This window comes from Prionailurus viverrinus, chromosome D1, assembly GCF_022837055.1.
Source record: "Prionailurus viverrinus isolate Anna chromosome D1, UM_Priviv_1.0, whole genome shotgun sequence".
NCBI lineage: Eukaryota > Metazoa > Chordata > Mammalia > Carnivora > Felidae > Prionailurus > Prionailurus viverrinus.
Genome location: NC_062570.1, coordinates 20,631,120 through 20,648,885, shown reverse-complemented (window position 1 = coordinate 20,648,885; position 17,766 = coordinate 20,631,120). Strand labels below are relative to the sequence as shown.

The following is a 17,766-nucleotide window of genomic DNA, read 5'->3' as shown; positions in this document are numbered from 1 at the left end:
TTCAGCTGCCCCACTCAAGGGCACAAACAGGGCACTTGGGGCTCTCAAAGCCGCCAGCTCTTGATTTCGGCTTAGGTCACGATCTCACCATCTCACCGTCGGTGGGATCGAGCCCCACTTCTGGCTCTGTGCTGAAAGCATCTGTGCTTGGGATTCTCTCCCTCTCTGCGCCTCCCCTGCTCATGCTGTCTCTCTCTCAAAATAAAACACTAAAAAAGAGAGAGAGACAGGACCCTAAGAGTCTAAACGTGAGTAGAGTCCATGGTACCAATGAGCCAGTGAGGACATGCTCCCCTCGCACATGCTCCACCAGGCAATGGCCTGGGCTCCAACACACCTCCTAGCCAAGGCTGTATCCAGAAGCCCTATGGTCTTCCACACCCAGTGCTAGAAAAAGGGAACCTGTCCCACTACTGGGATGCCACACTAACCCAGGCAAGAAGTAGCTAGCACAAACCAGAGTGCTGGAGAGCAGCTCTAGACCCCTGAAGACTGTCCGCAGTGGGAAATGCATCTCACTCAACAGGAATCCGCCTGCTCGTCCTCTACCCTTGTGGGCCAGGCCACGCAAAGCTGGTGTGGCCAAAATAAAGTAATAAAATTAGAAATGGAGTTCAGAAACACAAGTGTAAGTGGAGGCACCACTTAACCTCTCTCACCTTCTGCTACGTCCATGTGTGAAACGGGAATAAGAGTAGGACCTAACTCAGAGTTTTTGTGAGGATTCAGCTTGGCGATACACGGTGCTTACCATAACGACCTGCATGCACATGGTAAGGGCTCAACAGATGTTGGCTGCCACGGGTTTTATTCATTTTGCTATGCGGATGGAATGAGATGGAATGCGGCTGGAAGCCCCAAGTAGACGTGGGACACAGGAGAAAAGTCGCAGGCCCCCAGCCCCGGCTGGGGGAGGGGGGCGACACGCGTGGAAGCCGAAGGACCACCAGCCCCCCGAGAGGGGCGCAGCAGTGCCCGGGGCCCACTCTGGCGAGTCCCCCCCACCCCATCCCCCCCACGCGCCTCCGCGAGGCTTCGGCCCCGGACGCCCCGGGGAAGGGGAGGAGGAGAGAAGAGGGTGGCAGGCAGGGGGAGCCGCAGGGACGTACCTGCTTTCACTGCACTCCTTCCGCTCCCTCACCCTGAGCCACTTGCGGAGGAGGAAGCGCTTTCGGCGCGGGGAAGCGCTGGGTGTGGAGCAGTTGGACCACGGGGTGTCCTCGTCGCTGGAGGGCGTGATCTCGATGGACGGCAGCTGCAGGAACTCCTTGCCGGGGGCCAAGACGCCGGGCAGGTCCCGGGCCAGCCCGGCCTCCAGGCTCTGCTCCTGCACGTTCTTCATGCGGCGCATCTTGAAGCGCCGGCGGCGGAGCGTGGGGGTCGACGAGCTGGACCAGAGCGGGCTGCCCTCGGGCGCGCCCTGCGGTTCGGGCACCTGCAGGGCGGGCGGCTGCAGGTTCTCCAGCATGTTGGCCGCCGGCATGGGCGCCCGCGGCGCCCGCGCTCGCTCGGCGCCCTCCGCCAGCCGCCTCGCCGCCCACCCCCGGCCGCGGCGCGCTCGGCCGGCTCTCGGGTGGGAAACGCTCGCCGCTCGAGCCGCGCGGAGGGCAAGTTCCTCTCCCGGAGCGCCGCGAGGCAGGCGCGCGGCCGCCGGGGCCGAACTTTCCCGTGCGCGCTCCCCCGGCCGTCGGCGCCGGCCCGCCCCGTCCGCCCTCCGCCGCCACCCGGCCGCCCTCCTGGGGCTCTCGCGGCACGCCCGCTTGTTTTTCTTCCGCGCTCTCCCCGGCCTGCTTGCGTCTTCGCCTTAGCGGGACTCGGCGGCGCGGGGCCCCAGGGGGGCGGCTCGGCAAACTCTCAGCGGCTCGCGATCGGCCGACCGGGCTGGGGAGCCGGCGTGGCGCTGCAGGGAGGCGGAGAGCAGGAGGGAGAAGGGGAGAGAGGGAGAGAGAGAGAGAGAGAGAGAGAGAGAGAGGAAGCGAGACACTAGATAAAAACAAAAAAGGAGGAGGGGGGGCGAGGGGGGACTAGGAGGGAGGGGAGGGGAGGGGAGGTCATTTCTGTCCAGAAAGGGCATGCACAGCCAGCGACGGCTAGGGTAACTGTACCCGGAATCCCTTGGGGAGGGACTCTACCTCCGAGTAAAGGCTGCTCCAATCAGCCTAATGAAACAGGATCACAAACCAAACTTTCTCAAAGCAATGATTGGCCGGGCAACTCTCATCAGTCTAACGCCCAGCTTTTTCTTTGGGGGAAGGGGGGGGAGGGGAAAAGGGGAACGGAGGAATCCGGGATTTCAGTCCTCACTCTCCATGGCCACCCAAGACATAGGGTTGAGGGAAAAGGAGGGGGCTTTTCCGCTGGATGGATGTCTTCTAAAAAAAGTGCTTTCTCTGAATTATTTGGGGGTGCAGGTAGGTGCACAGGAAAGCTGGGTGACAAAGGGTGACAGCAAGGTTCCCAGAGGCTGCTTCCAAAACGACAAGCTGAGAAGAGAGAACGTTTCTCCTGTGGAGTAAGCTGAGGACAGCAGACAGACATACCAAAGAAGCACAGACAATAGGATGTGAGAGACATAGGACACACAGGACCAGTAAGGAAGAGGGACTGATCCCTCTAGATCTTGAGCGACCCTGTCCATACCATAGCCCCACCCCTAGCGCAAAAATCAAGTGAGAGGAGGGTGAGCACCCAGAAGGCAAAGCATTCAGCAAGGCCCCTGGGAGTTGCGTTCCTGGAGGATGTTTCAGTTCTGCTTCAACCTGCAAGGGGCATGGACTGGGTCACAAAAAGTCTAGGATATCCCCAGGTCATGGAACCTAAGAAAGTGAATCAGCCCTGAAGATACGCTGACCCATTCACTCCCTAGACCCAGGTACCTACAGCCCTAAGACACTGGCCCTAAAGCTGATCCACTTTATTGGGGCACTCAGTAAACCAGCCCAGCTTCAACAACAGAGGCTTGAATGGTCCATTCTCCCTTCCAGCCCAGCACATATGCCTCTCCACTATTGGCCTCTCTGCAAAGTAGAGACAGTAGCTTTCAAGTAGACCAAAAGGAGCACAGATGAATGCACCGTTAAATCCGCAAAGCGATTCACCTATTCTTCTCCGCCCCTGTCTATGAGTCCAAGATCCAGTGAGGAGCGGACACCCAGCTTCCCTACTGGGGTGAAGGTCTCGGGAACATGGCATGAGTGTCCCAAAGCTGAGGCAAAATCACATTCCCAAAGACTACAAGAACTCACCGCAAGAAAACACACCCCTGCAGTTCAGCAAGACACCAAGCATGGTCTGACAACTGGCCACAGGTCCATGATGCCCGGGAATGACCCATGGAGGGGAGCTCAAGGCATTCAGACACCGCACCAGCTCCAAGAGGCCAGGAAACTGAGGGAAGTAAGTTTTCCCCTGGGCCAAAAAGCCAAGGCCAGGCCCACCTGTAAATGATGACTCCCTGGAACATCAGCTCGTCTTATTTCGGACTCCCCACATCCGGTCACTGGCTCACTCAAAGGTGGTTTGGTAGCAATCTATTTTAACTCCCGGACGTGGCATAGAAAGGAGAAACCCCCTCCCTCAGGTGTCAAGCCTGGCAAGGAACAAACACTTCCTCTGGCTCCAGGATTGCTGAGGAGTCTGGACAGCAACTTCAAACTTGGGGATCCGGAGTTCAGCCAAGGCGCCAGAGTTGCTCACTGCCTTGGACTTCCTCCAAGGACAAGTGCTTTGCAGGGGATCTGATAACTTCCCACTGCAAGGAACCTGCCTGTTGAGGGGCCTGCTGAAGTAAGAGACTGGGGTCTCAGGGAGGGAAGAGGGTACAACACCACCCCTCACTTGGAAGCCACACAAGACAAAACAAGCAAGCAAACAAAAACAGGAGGGATGGGGCTAAAGGATTTGATGGGTACCTGGCGGGGAGAGAGACTCACAAGGGGAGCAGGATCCTTGCAGTTTATCAGGAGCATTCTAAATTTAAATGGATGCCTCTTAAAAGGCATTAAAGTCACCAAGCTCCCTCTTCCCACACACTGCAGCCACTTTTCCCACCCACGATAGATTCTGGGCCTAAAATCTAAAATCCTAGGAGATTTGATTTAAGCCTGGGCACAGCAGTGGTTGAGAACGATCATTTACATTTGTCACCTGGCCTGAGGGCAAACCTCCTTCAAACTAAAACTGAAATGGTTGCCCTTGGCTCAGAAGCAGATACCCTGAGTACCTCGAGTCCCTAGCCCTGTCCTTGCTTATTTCCACCGGTAGTCCCTTCCCCACTTCTTTCCTTGAAGTCATAACCTTGTCATCCACTAAAACCCTGTTCAAAACACATCCTCCGCACCCCCCCCCCGTAACCCCGCCCCTCGCCCTCAGTTTCTGTTTACTTTTTCCTATGGCCCTATTGAGTAAGACGATAAATAGGGAACTGCTTTGAGAAACAAAATCTCCTTCAAAGGCGAGCCATCATTACTGTTAAGACTACTGGCATGTTGAGGGAAGAACCAAGTGTCTCCGCCCTTTGAGTCTCTTCAGCATCCTGTGTCTTTCGTCGTATAGTAACCCTTACACTTTTGTAAAGGACTTTCATGCGTAATATTTGATCTTCCCAGCGACCTAGGAGCGAGGTAGATTCAAGGCCACAGATAAGTAACAATAACAACAATCTATGAGAAAGCCAGAACTTGGACCCAGGTCTTCTCAAGCCCATTAGAGGCCACCGGAATCTCACCAACTGCATCAACTCTGGCAAGGGGCTCCCTGTGGCACCAGAATTTTACCAGCCCTGATGTCAGCTGGGTATATCACGGAGGTCTATGCTGCTCTTCAACTCCCTCAGTTATTTTACAAGTGGGAAAATGGAAGCTCGAACTCTTGAAACACAATTTCCCAAAGCAGCTGGTGGCAGGGCGTCAGGACCAGAGTTTCCACCCAGCGCTCCAGAACCTGAGCCCCTGCTCTCCTCTGCAGGCCTCCCCCTCACCACCTCTCTCCCATATTTGGCTCTCAGCAGACTCTCTGGTACTCTGGCCTCCCAGACAGGTGCCAGCCAGAACAACCTGGCCTCCCTTCCCCCACCAGCAGCCAGGCCTCTGACTTTAAATGAAAGGAGCTCATATTACCAAGCAACTGTTGTTTATGTTCAGCTGCTCAGGCTCCCTTTTCCTGCAGCCACAAGACACCCAACAGCTGTCTATTACTTCTGGAGACCCACTAACTGTAGTCCGTTCTTCGGCCATAACGTCAGGAGAGAACCTAAGCGAAAAATACTAGCTGTGAGGCTAGATTTCTCCTGGGTGCACATCCAAGTGAGTGTGGGGTAGAAGGGGCAGGCGCAGGGCGCCCACAGACGCACCGTCCCGCCTGCCCCCCGGGGATGCCAGGGGTAGGCAACTCACAGGCGGGAGGCAGGAGCGTCCCCTCCAATAATGCCACCACAAGCCAGGCGGTCCCCATCCTCAAGGCTGGGAAGTGGAGTCTGTCTCCTACACAACATGAGAACAACCAAACCCAAGGGCTGGCCCACATCACAAGGGAAAGAAGCAAGAAGCAAGCAACAGGTATACGTGAAATAGACCCTGTTAATACCAGAGAAGCTGGAAATCTGACAGAAATGTCAAGGATGCTGTGGCGCAGGGTTATTATCTATCTCCAAATACAAAGTGCAGGACGGCAGACCTTACTCTCCGGCTCTCCTTCTGTGGCTGAGCAAGAGGGAGTGAGAGGCTCTCAGTGCGGGGAGATTCGGGCTGGATGATAAACATCTACTGAGAGTGAATCCAGTTAGGGACTGGAATGTATGAGCAAGGATGGAGAGAATGGCTTTCTCTGAACATCGTTAAAGGTAACTGGAGCTTAGTTAGAGGCAGTGGCAGGAAAGAGAGGGTCCCCACCCCACCATCTGGATCTGTGAGCCCCCAGATTCTCTCTGTTTAAAAAAAAAGCAGTTCAGGGACGCCTGGGTAGCTCAGTCGGTTAGCGTTGGATTTCAGCTCAGGTCATGATCTCAGGACTCGTGGGCTCGAGCCCCACATCGGGCTCTGTGCTGACAGTTCGGAGCCTGGAGCCTGCTTCAGATTCTGTCTCCCTCTCTCTCTCTGCCCCACCCCCGCGCACACGCACGCATGTGTGCGCTCTCTCTCTCTCTCTCTCTCAAAAACAAACATTAAAAAAAATAAAAACATTATAATTATGCCTAAAACAAAGTCCATTTGAAGTGATGCATTTCTGATCCCAGACATTTTATTACTGAATACTAAACACCTCCCCGAAACCTACAAACAGCATTGCATGGTGAAATGTATCAGGGACTAATCGCTAGGGTGGTGATCGGACAAGGAGCCTGGAATGGGGAGACGGGAGCAAGAATTGGAAAGAACGGGCTTCAACCCCTCCTGGTATATGGGTTCTGTTCCCTTCCCCAATCCCTACCTCATTTCCTCCGTGCAGAAGCTAGCTACTGAAGAAGGCAGAAGAAACCACACGGGATCTGTGTGGTCAGAGGAGGGCAGAGCGTGCGGGCTGAACACAATCTAAATAAAACCACAGTCGGCCAGCCACCATGTCCAGCATCTCCTTCTGAGGAAAAGGAAGAAAATGCCACGAGACTTGTATGGAGTCTCAGTTCCTGAGGACAGGGTGCTGGCGAGGCCTCTCAGCCATGAGGAATGCATAAGCTTGGCAGAGCGCTTCCGCTAGCCTTTGGCAGGGGCCAGGGTGAACAATGACGTCACCTCAGGAGGACTGTCGCCAGATAAGCCTCCCTAGTTTAATTGCTCATCAAAAGGCTTAGGAGTCAAAGAAGAATGGTTTGCACAACGGTTGGCTGCCTGTGTTCTTGAAACTGGGATACCAAGGCACACACAGACATCATCTCTTGTCCTCTAAGGCTTTCAAGGGCGGTCTTTGTGCAAACCAAGGCCGGAAGAGACTTCCTGACGTCACCCTGTCTCCTTGCTGTCCTTGCAGGTGGCATGCTCTGGGCCTTCCACCGCTTTCCTTAGAAGTGCCAAATGCGACTGGCAATATAACCTAATGATTAGGTGCACAGGCCCCAGGGATGCTACCTGAGCTTTAGTTCCCTTTCCACCATTTCACAGCTGTTTGCTTTGGGGGTAGGTTATTTAATTTCTCCATCTCGGCTTCCTCGCCTGTAAAATCAAGGCAATTAATACCATCTCTCTCCTGGGTTGTCGTGAGCATCAAACAGAATAAGGCACTTAGAAAAGTGCTTGGCACATAGTAAGCAGTCTATAAATGTTAGCCCTTTTTATGCTGAATTAAGTCCCTTTATAACACCCTCGTTAGGAAGCATGACTATTCGTGCTTTCAACTCAGTTTAACTCTGTAAGTATTTAAGCTAGAGCGCTGTGTGAGGTTCCTTACTAAGTGCTAGAAATACAGCAAGACAAATAAGACACGGTTTGTGCACGGGGCACCCCGTAGAGCAAGGCAGAATAAATTAAGTGCAAAATATAAGTGCAAACAAAGTATGAGTCGAAAGATTGATAAATTTTAACTAGAAGGAAAAAGGTGATCTGGGCAGGCTCCGTGGAGGAATTGGTATTTAAGACAAAGTATGGGGGCCCCTGGGTGGCTCAGTCGGTTGGACGGCTGACTTCAGCTGAGGTCATGATCTCCCAGTCTGTGAGTTCGAGCCCCGCGTCGGGCTCTGTGCTGACAGCTCAGAGCCTGGAGCCTGCTTCCGATTCTGTGTCTCCCTCCTTCTCTGCCCCTTCCCTGCTTGTTCTCTGTCTCTCTCACTCTCTCAAAAATAATAAACATTAAAAAAAATTTTTAAAAAGACAAAGTATGAATTTCAATAGAAAAGAAGAATGGGCCATTATGGAATAAAGCAAAGGTTGTAGTAAAGGCACTGAGGAGTAAAAACTCATGAAGGGTTTTGGAAATAGGCAGAGATAAGTCAGGGCATCCGGAAGGACATAAAGGAAAGGATAAATAACAATCAAAATGGTAAGTGTTCAAAGTTTGGATTTTATTCTTTTTTTTCTTCTTTTAAAGGTTTTTTTTTTTGAATTGATTTATTTAAAAAAATTTTTTTAATGTTTATTTTTGAGAGAGAGAGACAGAGTGTGAGCACGTGAGGGGCAGAGAGAGAGGGAAACACAGAATCTGAAGCAGACTCCAGGCTCCAAGCAGTCAGCACAGAGCCCGACGCAGGGCTGGAACCCACGAACTGTGAGATGGTGACCTGGATGCTCAACCAACTGAGCCACTCAGGCACCCCTAAAACGAATTTATTTTTAATTTACATCCAAGTTAGTTAGCATATAGTGCAATAATGATTTCATGTAGATTTTATTCTTTAAACACAGGGATGCTATTCAAGTTTTGGGGGGGGCAGGGAGGGAGTGAGTCTATCAATCTGTATTTGAGGAACATCGATTCTAGCGACTGCGAAATATGTACTGGAGGAGCGAAACATTGGATACACAGAGACCAATTTGGAGACTATTATTCTAAACATTCCCTATTTTGGAATGTCAACAAAACGCACGGCAAACAGTTTGGATAAAAGATGGAGAAGATCTGAAATAGGACAGGAGAAAAACATAAAGTAAGAGGTGAGCAAGCAAGAAAAGCCCTATGAAGATCTATTCAGAGATGTAGATTGGAAGAAAACCAAGAATGAGGGATGATTCGGAAGTCAGGGAGGAAAGGAGCCAACATTGATTGAATGCCTACTGCAAGCCAGGCACTGGGCTAAGTGTTCACAAAATTCCATTTAACCCTCCCACCCACTCTGAGAAATAGACATCAAAACTCCATTTTAGGATGATAGGAGATTTTATTTTATTTTGAATATTTATTTATTTGTTTTAAAAGAAAAAAAATTTTTAAATATTTATCTACTTATTTTGAGAGAGAGAGAGAGAGAGGACATGAGAGTGAGTTTGGGAGGGGTTTGAGCGATATGGAGAGAGAGAGAAATCCCAAGCAGGATCCACACTGTCAGCACAAAGCCCGATGTGGGGCTAGATCTCACCAACCATGAGATCATGACCTGAGCCGAAATCAAGAGTCTAATGCTTAAACTGACCGAGCCACCCAGGTGCCCTGTGACAAGAGATGTTAAAAGGTGACTTACCCATGCTAGCAAGGGGTAGATGGACACACATTTAAACTAGGGTTTGGCAGGGGTGCCTGGGTGGCTCAGTCAGTTGGGTGTCCTGTTAGTTTTGGCTCAGGTCGTGATCTCATGGTTTTGTGGGTTCCAGTCCCGCAGCAGGCTCTGTGCTGGCAGCATGGAGCCTGCTTGGGATTCTCTCTCCCTCTGCCCCTCCCCCTGTCTTTCTCTCTCTCTTAAATAAAAATTTTTTTTTAAATAAAAAAAATACATATTTTAACTAGGGTCTTGGGGAGCCTGGGTGGCTCAATCAGTTAAGTGTCCGACTCTTGATTTTGGCTCAGGTCATGATCTTACCGTTCCGAGTTCAAGTCCTGCCTCTCTCTGTCTCAGAATAAATAAACAAGTCCTGCCTCTCTCTGTCTCAGAATAAATAAATAAAACTCAAAAATATGTAAACTAGGGTCTCTCTACTTTAAAACCCATGCTTTTTCAATTACATCACATTTCAGAAAGATAAACAATACCAAACACCATAATGAAGTCAGGCAGGAGGAAGACCGAGATAATTCCATTAGGTTTGGTAATTCGGTCATTGGTGGCCTTCAAGAGAATAACAGCAGTGGAGTGGCAAGAGAAGAAATGCTATTGATAGGAGTTCAAGAACAAATGGAATAAATGGAGGCTGCAAGGTTATAACACTTATTCCAGAAATTAAGCAGTGAAAAGAGTGGGTGCCTTCTATTCATTTAAGTTTATTTATTTTGAGAGAGAGGGAGAGACAGTGCATGTGTGAGCAGGGGAGGAGCAGAGAGAGAGAAGGAAAGAAAGAGTCCCAAGCAGGCTCTGTGCTGTTAGCACAGAGCCCAACATGGGGCTCAGTCTCAGGAACCATGAAATCATGTGAGCCGAAATCAAGAGGCAGATGGTTAACCCACTGAGCCATCCAGGCGCCCCAACGTCTAGTCATTTTTAAAATAGCCACTGGGGGGCGCCTGGGTGGCTACTCAGTGGAGTATCTGACTTCGGCTCAGGTCATGATCTCCCCATCCATGGATTTGAGCCCCGAGTGGGGTTCTGCACTGACAGCCTGGAGCCTGGGGCCTGCTTCGGATTCTGTGTGTGTCTCTCTCTCTGCCTCTCCCCAGCTCACGCTCTGTCACTCTCTCTCTCTCTCTCTCTCTCTCAAAAATAGGTAAACGTTTAAAAAAATTTTAGCCATTGAGCATCTTCTGTGTTAAACACTCTTCTAGGACCTACAGGTGGATTGTGAAAAGTAGTGTGTGTGTGTGTGTGTGTGTGTGTGTGTGTGTGTGAGAGAGAGAGAGAGAAAGAGAGAGAGAGAGAGAGAGAGAGAAAGAGAGAGAGGAGGGAAGGAGGGAAAGCAAGGGAGAGGGAGGAGAAAAGGGGTGGGAGGCTTTTAGGTCATAGGGATAATGAGTTTTTTTCCTTTTAATTGGTGTATTTGTATTTTATCATTGGTAGAAGTTACATTTCAGAGGAACAAAACGTGCCTATATGATTATGCCACTTAAAATGGAGTTCTGCCTGGATCTGCTAAGAAAATTGAAGCTTGGTCCAGTATCTGGTAATCTAGCAAATCAATCAAAAAGTGTTTTTTATGCCCAGACTCTAAGCATACCATAACACTGGGTACTGTGATGGGTTTCTGAAAAGTTTCTGTGAAACTATTCATTTATTCCTAAAAATAATTTTTGAATGCCTATCAAAGGTGACCCTGGCCTCAGTTGCTTCAAACCTTGGGAGGGAAGGGAGGGCGGAAAACCAATCCAGGAACCACAATTTGGTGTGAAAATCCCCTTCAACAGAAGCCATGTGTCAAATGCAGCGTGGGCCCAGGGGAGAGAGATCTTGATCCAGAGAGAACTTCATGGAGGAGACAGTACCTAACCAAGGTTGAGGGTCAGCACAGAAGGTTTCCAGGCAGATGAAAGAGGTATGCTTCCAGACAGAGGGGCCACACATGGAAAGGCTGTGGGGTGTAAAAGAGAGCCCGGTACATTCTTGGAATTCCAAAAGAACAGTCTGAATCATAATGTTCAGTTGACTGAGGAATGAGAACAAGAGACTAGATCTACTATAAATCTTCCCTCATTCACCCATTCAAACGTATCTATGGAGCACACTCCGTTCTAGGTACTGGAAAAGCAAGTCTGTGCCCTGAAGGAATTTACATCCTGGTGACCACAAAATTCTGGAATGATGGAACAGAGATTTTGAAGGTCTGATCCATCATGTTATCTCCACGGCTCATTCTGTTTTAATTTTTTTTTTAACATTTACCTATTTTTTTTATTTTTTTTAAATGTTTTATTTATTCTTGAGAGAGAGAGAGAGAGACAGAGCATGAGCGGGGGAGGAGCAGAGCAAGAGAGGGACACAGAATCCAAAGCAGGCTCCAGGCTCTGAGCTGCCAGCACACAGCCCCACGCGGGGCTCGAACTCACAGACCTCGAGATCATGACCTGAGCTGAAGTCAGACGCTCAACCGACTGAGCCACCCAGGCACCCCATTAACGTTTATTTATTATTGAGAGACAGAGAGAGACAGAGCGTGAGCAGGGGAGGGGCAGAGGGAGAGGGAGACACAGAATGTGAAGCAGGTTCCAGGCTCTGAGCTGTCAGCACAGAGCCCAACGCGGGGCTCAAACTCCCTAACTTCGAGATCATGACCTGACCTGAAGTCGGACGCTTAACCGACTGAGCCACCCAGGGACCCCCCATTCTGTTTCAGAAATTAGGAAACAGGCACAGGGAGGTTACAGGCTTTTACTGAGCTGCATATCAAAAAGGCACAGCTTCCCAGATAATAAATGGCTTTGCAAACAATAACCCAGACTCAAAGAGCTACCAGCTTAACTCACTCAAAGAGCAAGGCTCCAAGGCTCTAGGAAAAGATTTCTTTCAAGTGCTAAAACAACCACAAAAGGCCTTTCTTTCCGCCCTGCACTGGGGCCACTCCACCTTCCGTAAATCAGAAAAGAGCCCCCTTTTACAGATAAGCAAACCAAGATCCAGAGAGGTAGAGGTGTTTGAGTACTGTGCTCCAAACTGCTTCCAAGTTAGAACAGAACTGTGGTCACCTATTACCTTGAGACAGAGTGCTGAGATTGTAAAAACTGCTCAGTTCTGACGGGAAACAACAGCCTGTTTGCCAAGCACTAGGGGGATACTAGCCTTTACATACGATTTCACACACAAAAACTTAGATTCGTTTTGTTATAACTCCGGAAGGAGCTGGAGGCTGGGCTCAGCGGAGTCTTTTCAGCAGCAGCCCCTGTAATCCAGCTCTGGACAGCCATTCCCACTACACCCAGAGCTCTTTATCTTTCTACAAGGAATGCATCCGGAGGGGGGAACTGTAAATAATTAATTCCTGCAAAATCCTGCATTTAGTGTGAGCTCTTGCCTTAATGAAAGTCACACTTTCAGATGTTCCCACTTTTCAGGAATAGCCAGTTTGCTACCCTGGCCTGCACTCTGCCCTCAAGCTGTCCTTAGTGGCCAGTGGCCTCTGGGCCTGCATTTCCCCTACCCTTCTTCTAAGTTGCTGACACTCTGGACCACTGCCTTCATAACTTGCCTTGATTCAGTGACTGCAAGGTATTTTAAATGCCCTGAAACTGGTATTTGGGGGATTGGTTATACTGCGTGAGCTCTAAAGTCTAGTGTAGCTCTCAGAGTCGATGAACTAGAAAGGTCTACTTTGCTTTAAAGCAATCCTGGTGTGTGAAAACACAGGTTTTAAAAATGCACGTGTCGGACTGAACATTCATATAATACAAATCATTTGTTTTACAAAAGGAATCCAAGGGCGTCTGGGTGGCTCAGTCGGTTAAGCGGCCAACTTCAGCTCAGGTCATGATCCCGCAGTTCATGAGTTCGAGCCCCATGTCGGGCTCTGTGCTGACAGCTCGGAGCCTGGAGCCTGCTTTGGATTCTGTATCTCCCTCTCTCTTTGCCCCTCCCCTGCTCATGCTCTGTCTCTCTCTAAGACAAATTAAACATTAAAAAATATATAAAAATAAAAATAAAAAGGAATCCACTAAAATAGATCGTTTCTTTACATGCATGAACATTTTTATTCAATTACTAAACTTGAATAAGGCACACTCTATGAGGAAGCCACCTGTTGAGTAACTTAAGAGTGTCCAAATAAACGTAAAACGTCACTGAATGTTGAGTGACCTTGTCTCTCCCTATTTCTAGGAAAAGAAACAGTCCCGTTTCCCATATCCTCAACCATTCCCTTGAAGTAAGCTAGTACTCTTGGAAGACATTTATTTTTTTTTATTTTTTTTATTTTTTTTTTTTTTCAATGTTTTTATTTATTTTTGGGACAGAGAGAGACAGAGCATGAATGGGGGAGGGGCAGAGAGAGAGGGAGACACAGAATCGGAAACAGGCTCCAGGCTCTGAACCATCAGCCCAGAGCCTGACGCGGGGCTCGAACTCACGGACCGTGAGATCGTGACCTGGCAGAAGTCGGACGCTTAACCGACTGCGCCACCCAGGCGCCCCGGAAGACATTTATTAACTCTGAGAGTTGGAACACAGTATGAGCAAAAAAAGTTTCCTTAGGTGATAGAATTATAGGTATGCAAGAAACATTAGATATTTAGCCCAATTGCATTAGATATTGGGTCCACCCTTCCTCCTCTCTGTCCCACTCAGGTTCACAGATGAGAAATGGAGGTTCTAACAAGACAAATCTTGGCCAACGTCACAGGGCTGGAATCAAAACAGTGTAAATCAAACATCTTTTGGTCATATTCTTCCTTAATTAGTTCCAGTGTAGATTTTGGAGGTCGCATTTTCACCCGTGAGAATAACTAAAAAACCAATCACACTTAGGGGTCCAAACATTCTGCTTTTGTTCCTCACACATTCTGCGTGCAATTCTCTTATAAGCCCACACACAGCAAGAAGTTAATGAAACAAAATTACCTCCATAGAACTAATTCCAACATATGAACGTGTAGATTTGCACAAAAGATATAACAGAGTAGTTATTTGCTTCTGAGGCACCTGGGTGGCTCAGCCCCTTAAGCGTCTGACTTTGGCTCAGGTCACAATCTCACAGTCCGTGACTCAGAGCCGCGCTTCAGATCCTGTCTCCCTCTCTCTGCCCTTCCCCACTCATACTCTCTGTCTCTCAAAAATAAATTTAAAAAAACAATTCGCTTTTGGAAAGGTCTTTAGCTTTACACAAATAAGAGTTCCTTTATGTGGGGAGTTCCCCTAATGCATTTTAAATATTACTCGATTTATACACGACTTTGCAATTCTACCACTACTTAATGAAAGTATATCTGTAAACTGGCAGGTAATAGGTTCATACCCTTTTGGTTCGAAGCAAATATAAGATAACGAAGATTTCAACCAAATGCAACATCAGTCGGGCATAGATTAGAAATGTTCCAGTATCGGGACGCCTCGGTGGCTCAGCTGGTTAAGCGTCCAACTTTGGCTCCGGTCACGATCTCATGGTTCGTGCGTTTCAGCCCCCCGTTGGGCTCTGTGCTGACAGCTCAGAGCCTGGAGCCTGCTTTGGATTCTGTGTCTCCCTCTTTCTCTGCCCCTCCCCTGTTTGCTCGCTCTCTCTCTCAAAAATAAATAAACATTAAAAAAAAATTTTTTTTAATGTTCCAGTATCCTAAAATCTGTCTGATTCACCTAGGATTTCTTGAGTCAGGCACAGTCTTTTCCCATTTAGGTCTCATAAAAATCCAGTGAGCTAAGTGCCATTTTTTCTATTTTATAGATGAGGAAACTGAGGCCCAGAGAGGTTAAGAACTTTAAGTGTCGAGATCTGATTCAAACTCAGGTATTCTGAATCCAAAGCCAGTGTTTTCTCCACTCTGCCGTATTACTCTATTTCGACTTCTTGTAAAATGTATGTTTCCAGCCACCATTCAAACTGCTCTGTCATTTTTTTAAATGTTTTACTTATTTTTGAGAGAGAGAGAGAGGAAGAAAGAGCGAGCGAGCAAGCAAGCAGGTGAGGGGCAAAGAGAGAGGGAGACACAGAATCTGAAGCAGGCTCCAGGTTCTCAGCTGTCAGCACAGAGCCCGACACGGGGCTCAAACTCACAAACTGTGAGATCAGGACCTGAGCCTAACACGGACACCTAGCTGACTGAGCCACCCAGGCGCCCCGTTTTGTCATTTTTTAAATGAAGCCTCTGACTGATTTGCAATTTGGTAAACAAATTAATATTGGGGAATCACAATTCTGCAAACCGATCCATTTCACTTCCCTGTTTAATTCAGTCAGTTTCTATTTGTCCCCTAGCTAAAATATGCCACAAAGTCAGTACCAATTTCCTTGAGAGTTGCTATTGGATTCTAAATATTTTTAAAAGAAATGCTATCCCAGGGGCACCTGGGTGGCTCAGTCAGTTAAGCGTCTAACTCTTGATTTCAGCTCAGGTCACGATCTCACTGTTTGTGGGATTGAGCCCTGCATCAGGCTTGGGCTCTGCGTTGACAGCCTAGAGCCTGCTTGGGATTCTCTCCTTCTCTCTCTGCCCCTCCCCTGCTCACATGTACACACGCTTTCTCTCAAAATAAATAAATAAACGTTAAAAAAAAAGAAAAAAGAAATGCTATCCCAAATATTTAGCAGAACTCACTTTCTAGAGATACTTGCAAGAAATATACATATGTATACTTTTTGTTTATTTATTTATCTTTTTGGTAACCTCTACACCCAACCTGGGGCTCAAATTCACAAGAATCATCTGCTGTTCGGACTGAGCCAGCCAGGCAAGAAATCTTTTTACTGGCAAGGTCAGGCAGGCCACATAAGCAGTTTCTCATTTGCAACTAATAATATTGGTATAGCCCTAATTTCTGATTTGTACCCAAGCGTCTCTAATACCTCTTACCCGTTAAGAAGTCTACTTGTACATCTGAGATGAGTCGGCAGGGCTCTCCAAGTGCTGGTGCCCAGAGGCTCCTATTATTGAGAACTGTCCCCACAATGTTCCTACCTCCTCCAAGCACAGAAGAGACAGCGGGCCTCTTACAAATGGGGCAGCCCAAGGCTCCACGCAGCTGGTTTGCTTACAATGAGGCTTGCCACCCCCTGCTGAAATAGGAGCTTACCAAAACACCTTTACAAGTCGCTTCTCTGGGGTCCTCGGGTTCTAATCTTGCCTCCCCAGGTAAATCTAACTTGTTTTCAGGATGTCATAAGGCATTGGCTTAAATCTTGCTGGCCACAGCAAAGTCTCCGTTGTTGACAGCTTGCTCACGTGATCTCATCCTGTGCAAGTTCACCCTTGCATCCTTGGACCTTGGAACCAGAAGATTAAGCTCCATCTTCAACATAATAAAATCTCCCCAGTTTCACTCAAAGAACAGCCAGTCAGCACCCACTGCTCCCACTGTCCTTCAGGCGGTCTCACTAGGATACCCTAATCTAGGTTACCGCCCTACCTTTTTCTGTTTCTCCTTTTCAATCTCTCTCTCTCTCTCTCTCTCTCTCTCTCTCTCACACACACACACACACACACAGACACACACACACACACACACACATTCTTAGAGATACCCCTATTTCCTTCGATGACCAAACACTGTTAATCCAAAAAGAAATGGTGAGTTCCCCACCACGGAGGTGTTCAAGCAGAGAGGGAACCTCCTGGGGATGTTCTCATACTGACGTAGAAACCAGACGACCTTAGAAGGCACTTCCAGGTCTAAAGTTTAATGAAGTTCTGAGGTTCTGTAGCCCGGTCGGCACACGCTCTGGTTCTCCCCCCTTCTCCTTTTGTGCCTTCTTCTCTTTCTTTTCTCCTTTGAGAATATCCTCCATATTCATTTAAATCCATCCTTACTAGTATTAAAAAAAAAAAAAAGCAGTTTACCCACAGTGCTTTGCAAACACATCACTATCTTCTTGTATCGTAATTATTGATGTGCGTTTCCCACCTCCCTTCACACTGTAACTGCCACCCAGGCAAGATTTATGTCCCTTTATCTTTATCATCCTGCTACAGAGCTCACTGCCTGACACAGGGTGTATACTTCCTAAACATGTGTGAATGCATAAATGATGGAGGAGGGGGTGAGCAGGGAGGGCCGTGCAGGAGGTTTGAAGACATCTAGTGCCATTAGTTTCCCGGCTTCAAACTCTCTGGAGATTGCTTCTCCACTGTAAAACCCTTCTGCAGAGGCCAAGGCTGAAGAACATCGTCTGTCTCAGCCCTTCAGGGTCCCTGGGGACAGCTCTGAACAGAGTCATAATTTCCCTTATTAGACTATCACATCACACTCAGGACATCATACAGGAGGTCTCAGGAGAAGTCAGCTGGAACTATATTGCTTTCTGCCCAGAACATTCATTCCTGATTAACGAAAAGCTCAGGTTTCTTAGGGAAGAGGGTTTGGACTATGGATCTTTGGGGAGCAATTAAAGAAAAGAACAAGAATGCATTTGGAAGCGGCTGCTTATCTATCCACTCTTAAGAAAACTCTCTGAATTGGGAGCATAATCAATCCTCTTTCTCTTACTGACGATGGTCTTGATGGTCTCTGGTCTCAGTGGATCCAGCGCCCTTCTGAAGATCTCCAGATAACTGAATCTCCCAACTTGTCTCAGTAAACCCAGGCAGACTCGAGTTCCGGTGCTTTCCCCACTCAAGAAAATAACCCTC

The 17,766-nt window shown here is 48.5% G+C and overlaps 1 protein-coding gene across 9 annotated transcripts in view; it reads right to left on the bottom strand.

Annotated features, from left to right (window-relative positions):
• The window catches only part of GRAMD1B (GRAM domain containing 1B), a 246,578-nt gene that overhangs the window by 171,482 nt on the left and 57,330 nt on the right, over positions 1 to 17,766 (bottom strand). For 5 of the 9 annotated variants that reach the window (XM_047877610.1, XM_047877609.1, XM_047877608.1 and 2 more), the window contains exon 1: positions 1,110 to 4,281. The exons of 1 other annotated variant lie outside the window; for it this stretch is intronic. In XM_047877610.1, the coding sequence (XP_047733566.1) occupies positions 1,110 to 1,483 (374 nt within the window). In that variant the 5' untranslated portion in view covers positions 1,484 to 4,281. Of the gene's footprint in view, positions 1 to 751; positions 820 to 1,109; positions 4,282 to 17,766 lie in introns of those variants that run through there. 3 more of the 9 variants (XM_047877611.1, XM_047877598.1, XM_047877599.1) reach the window with 3 other exon arrangements.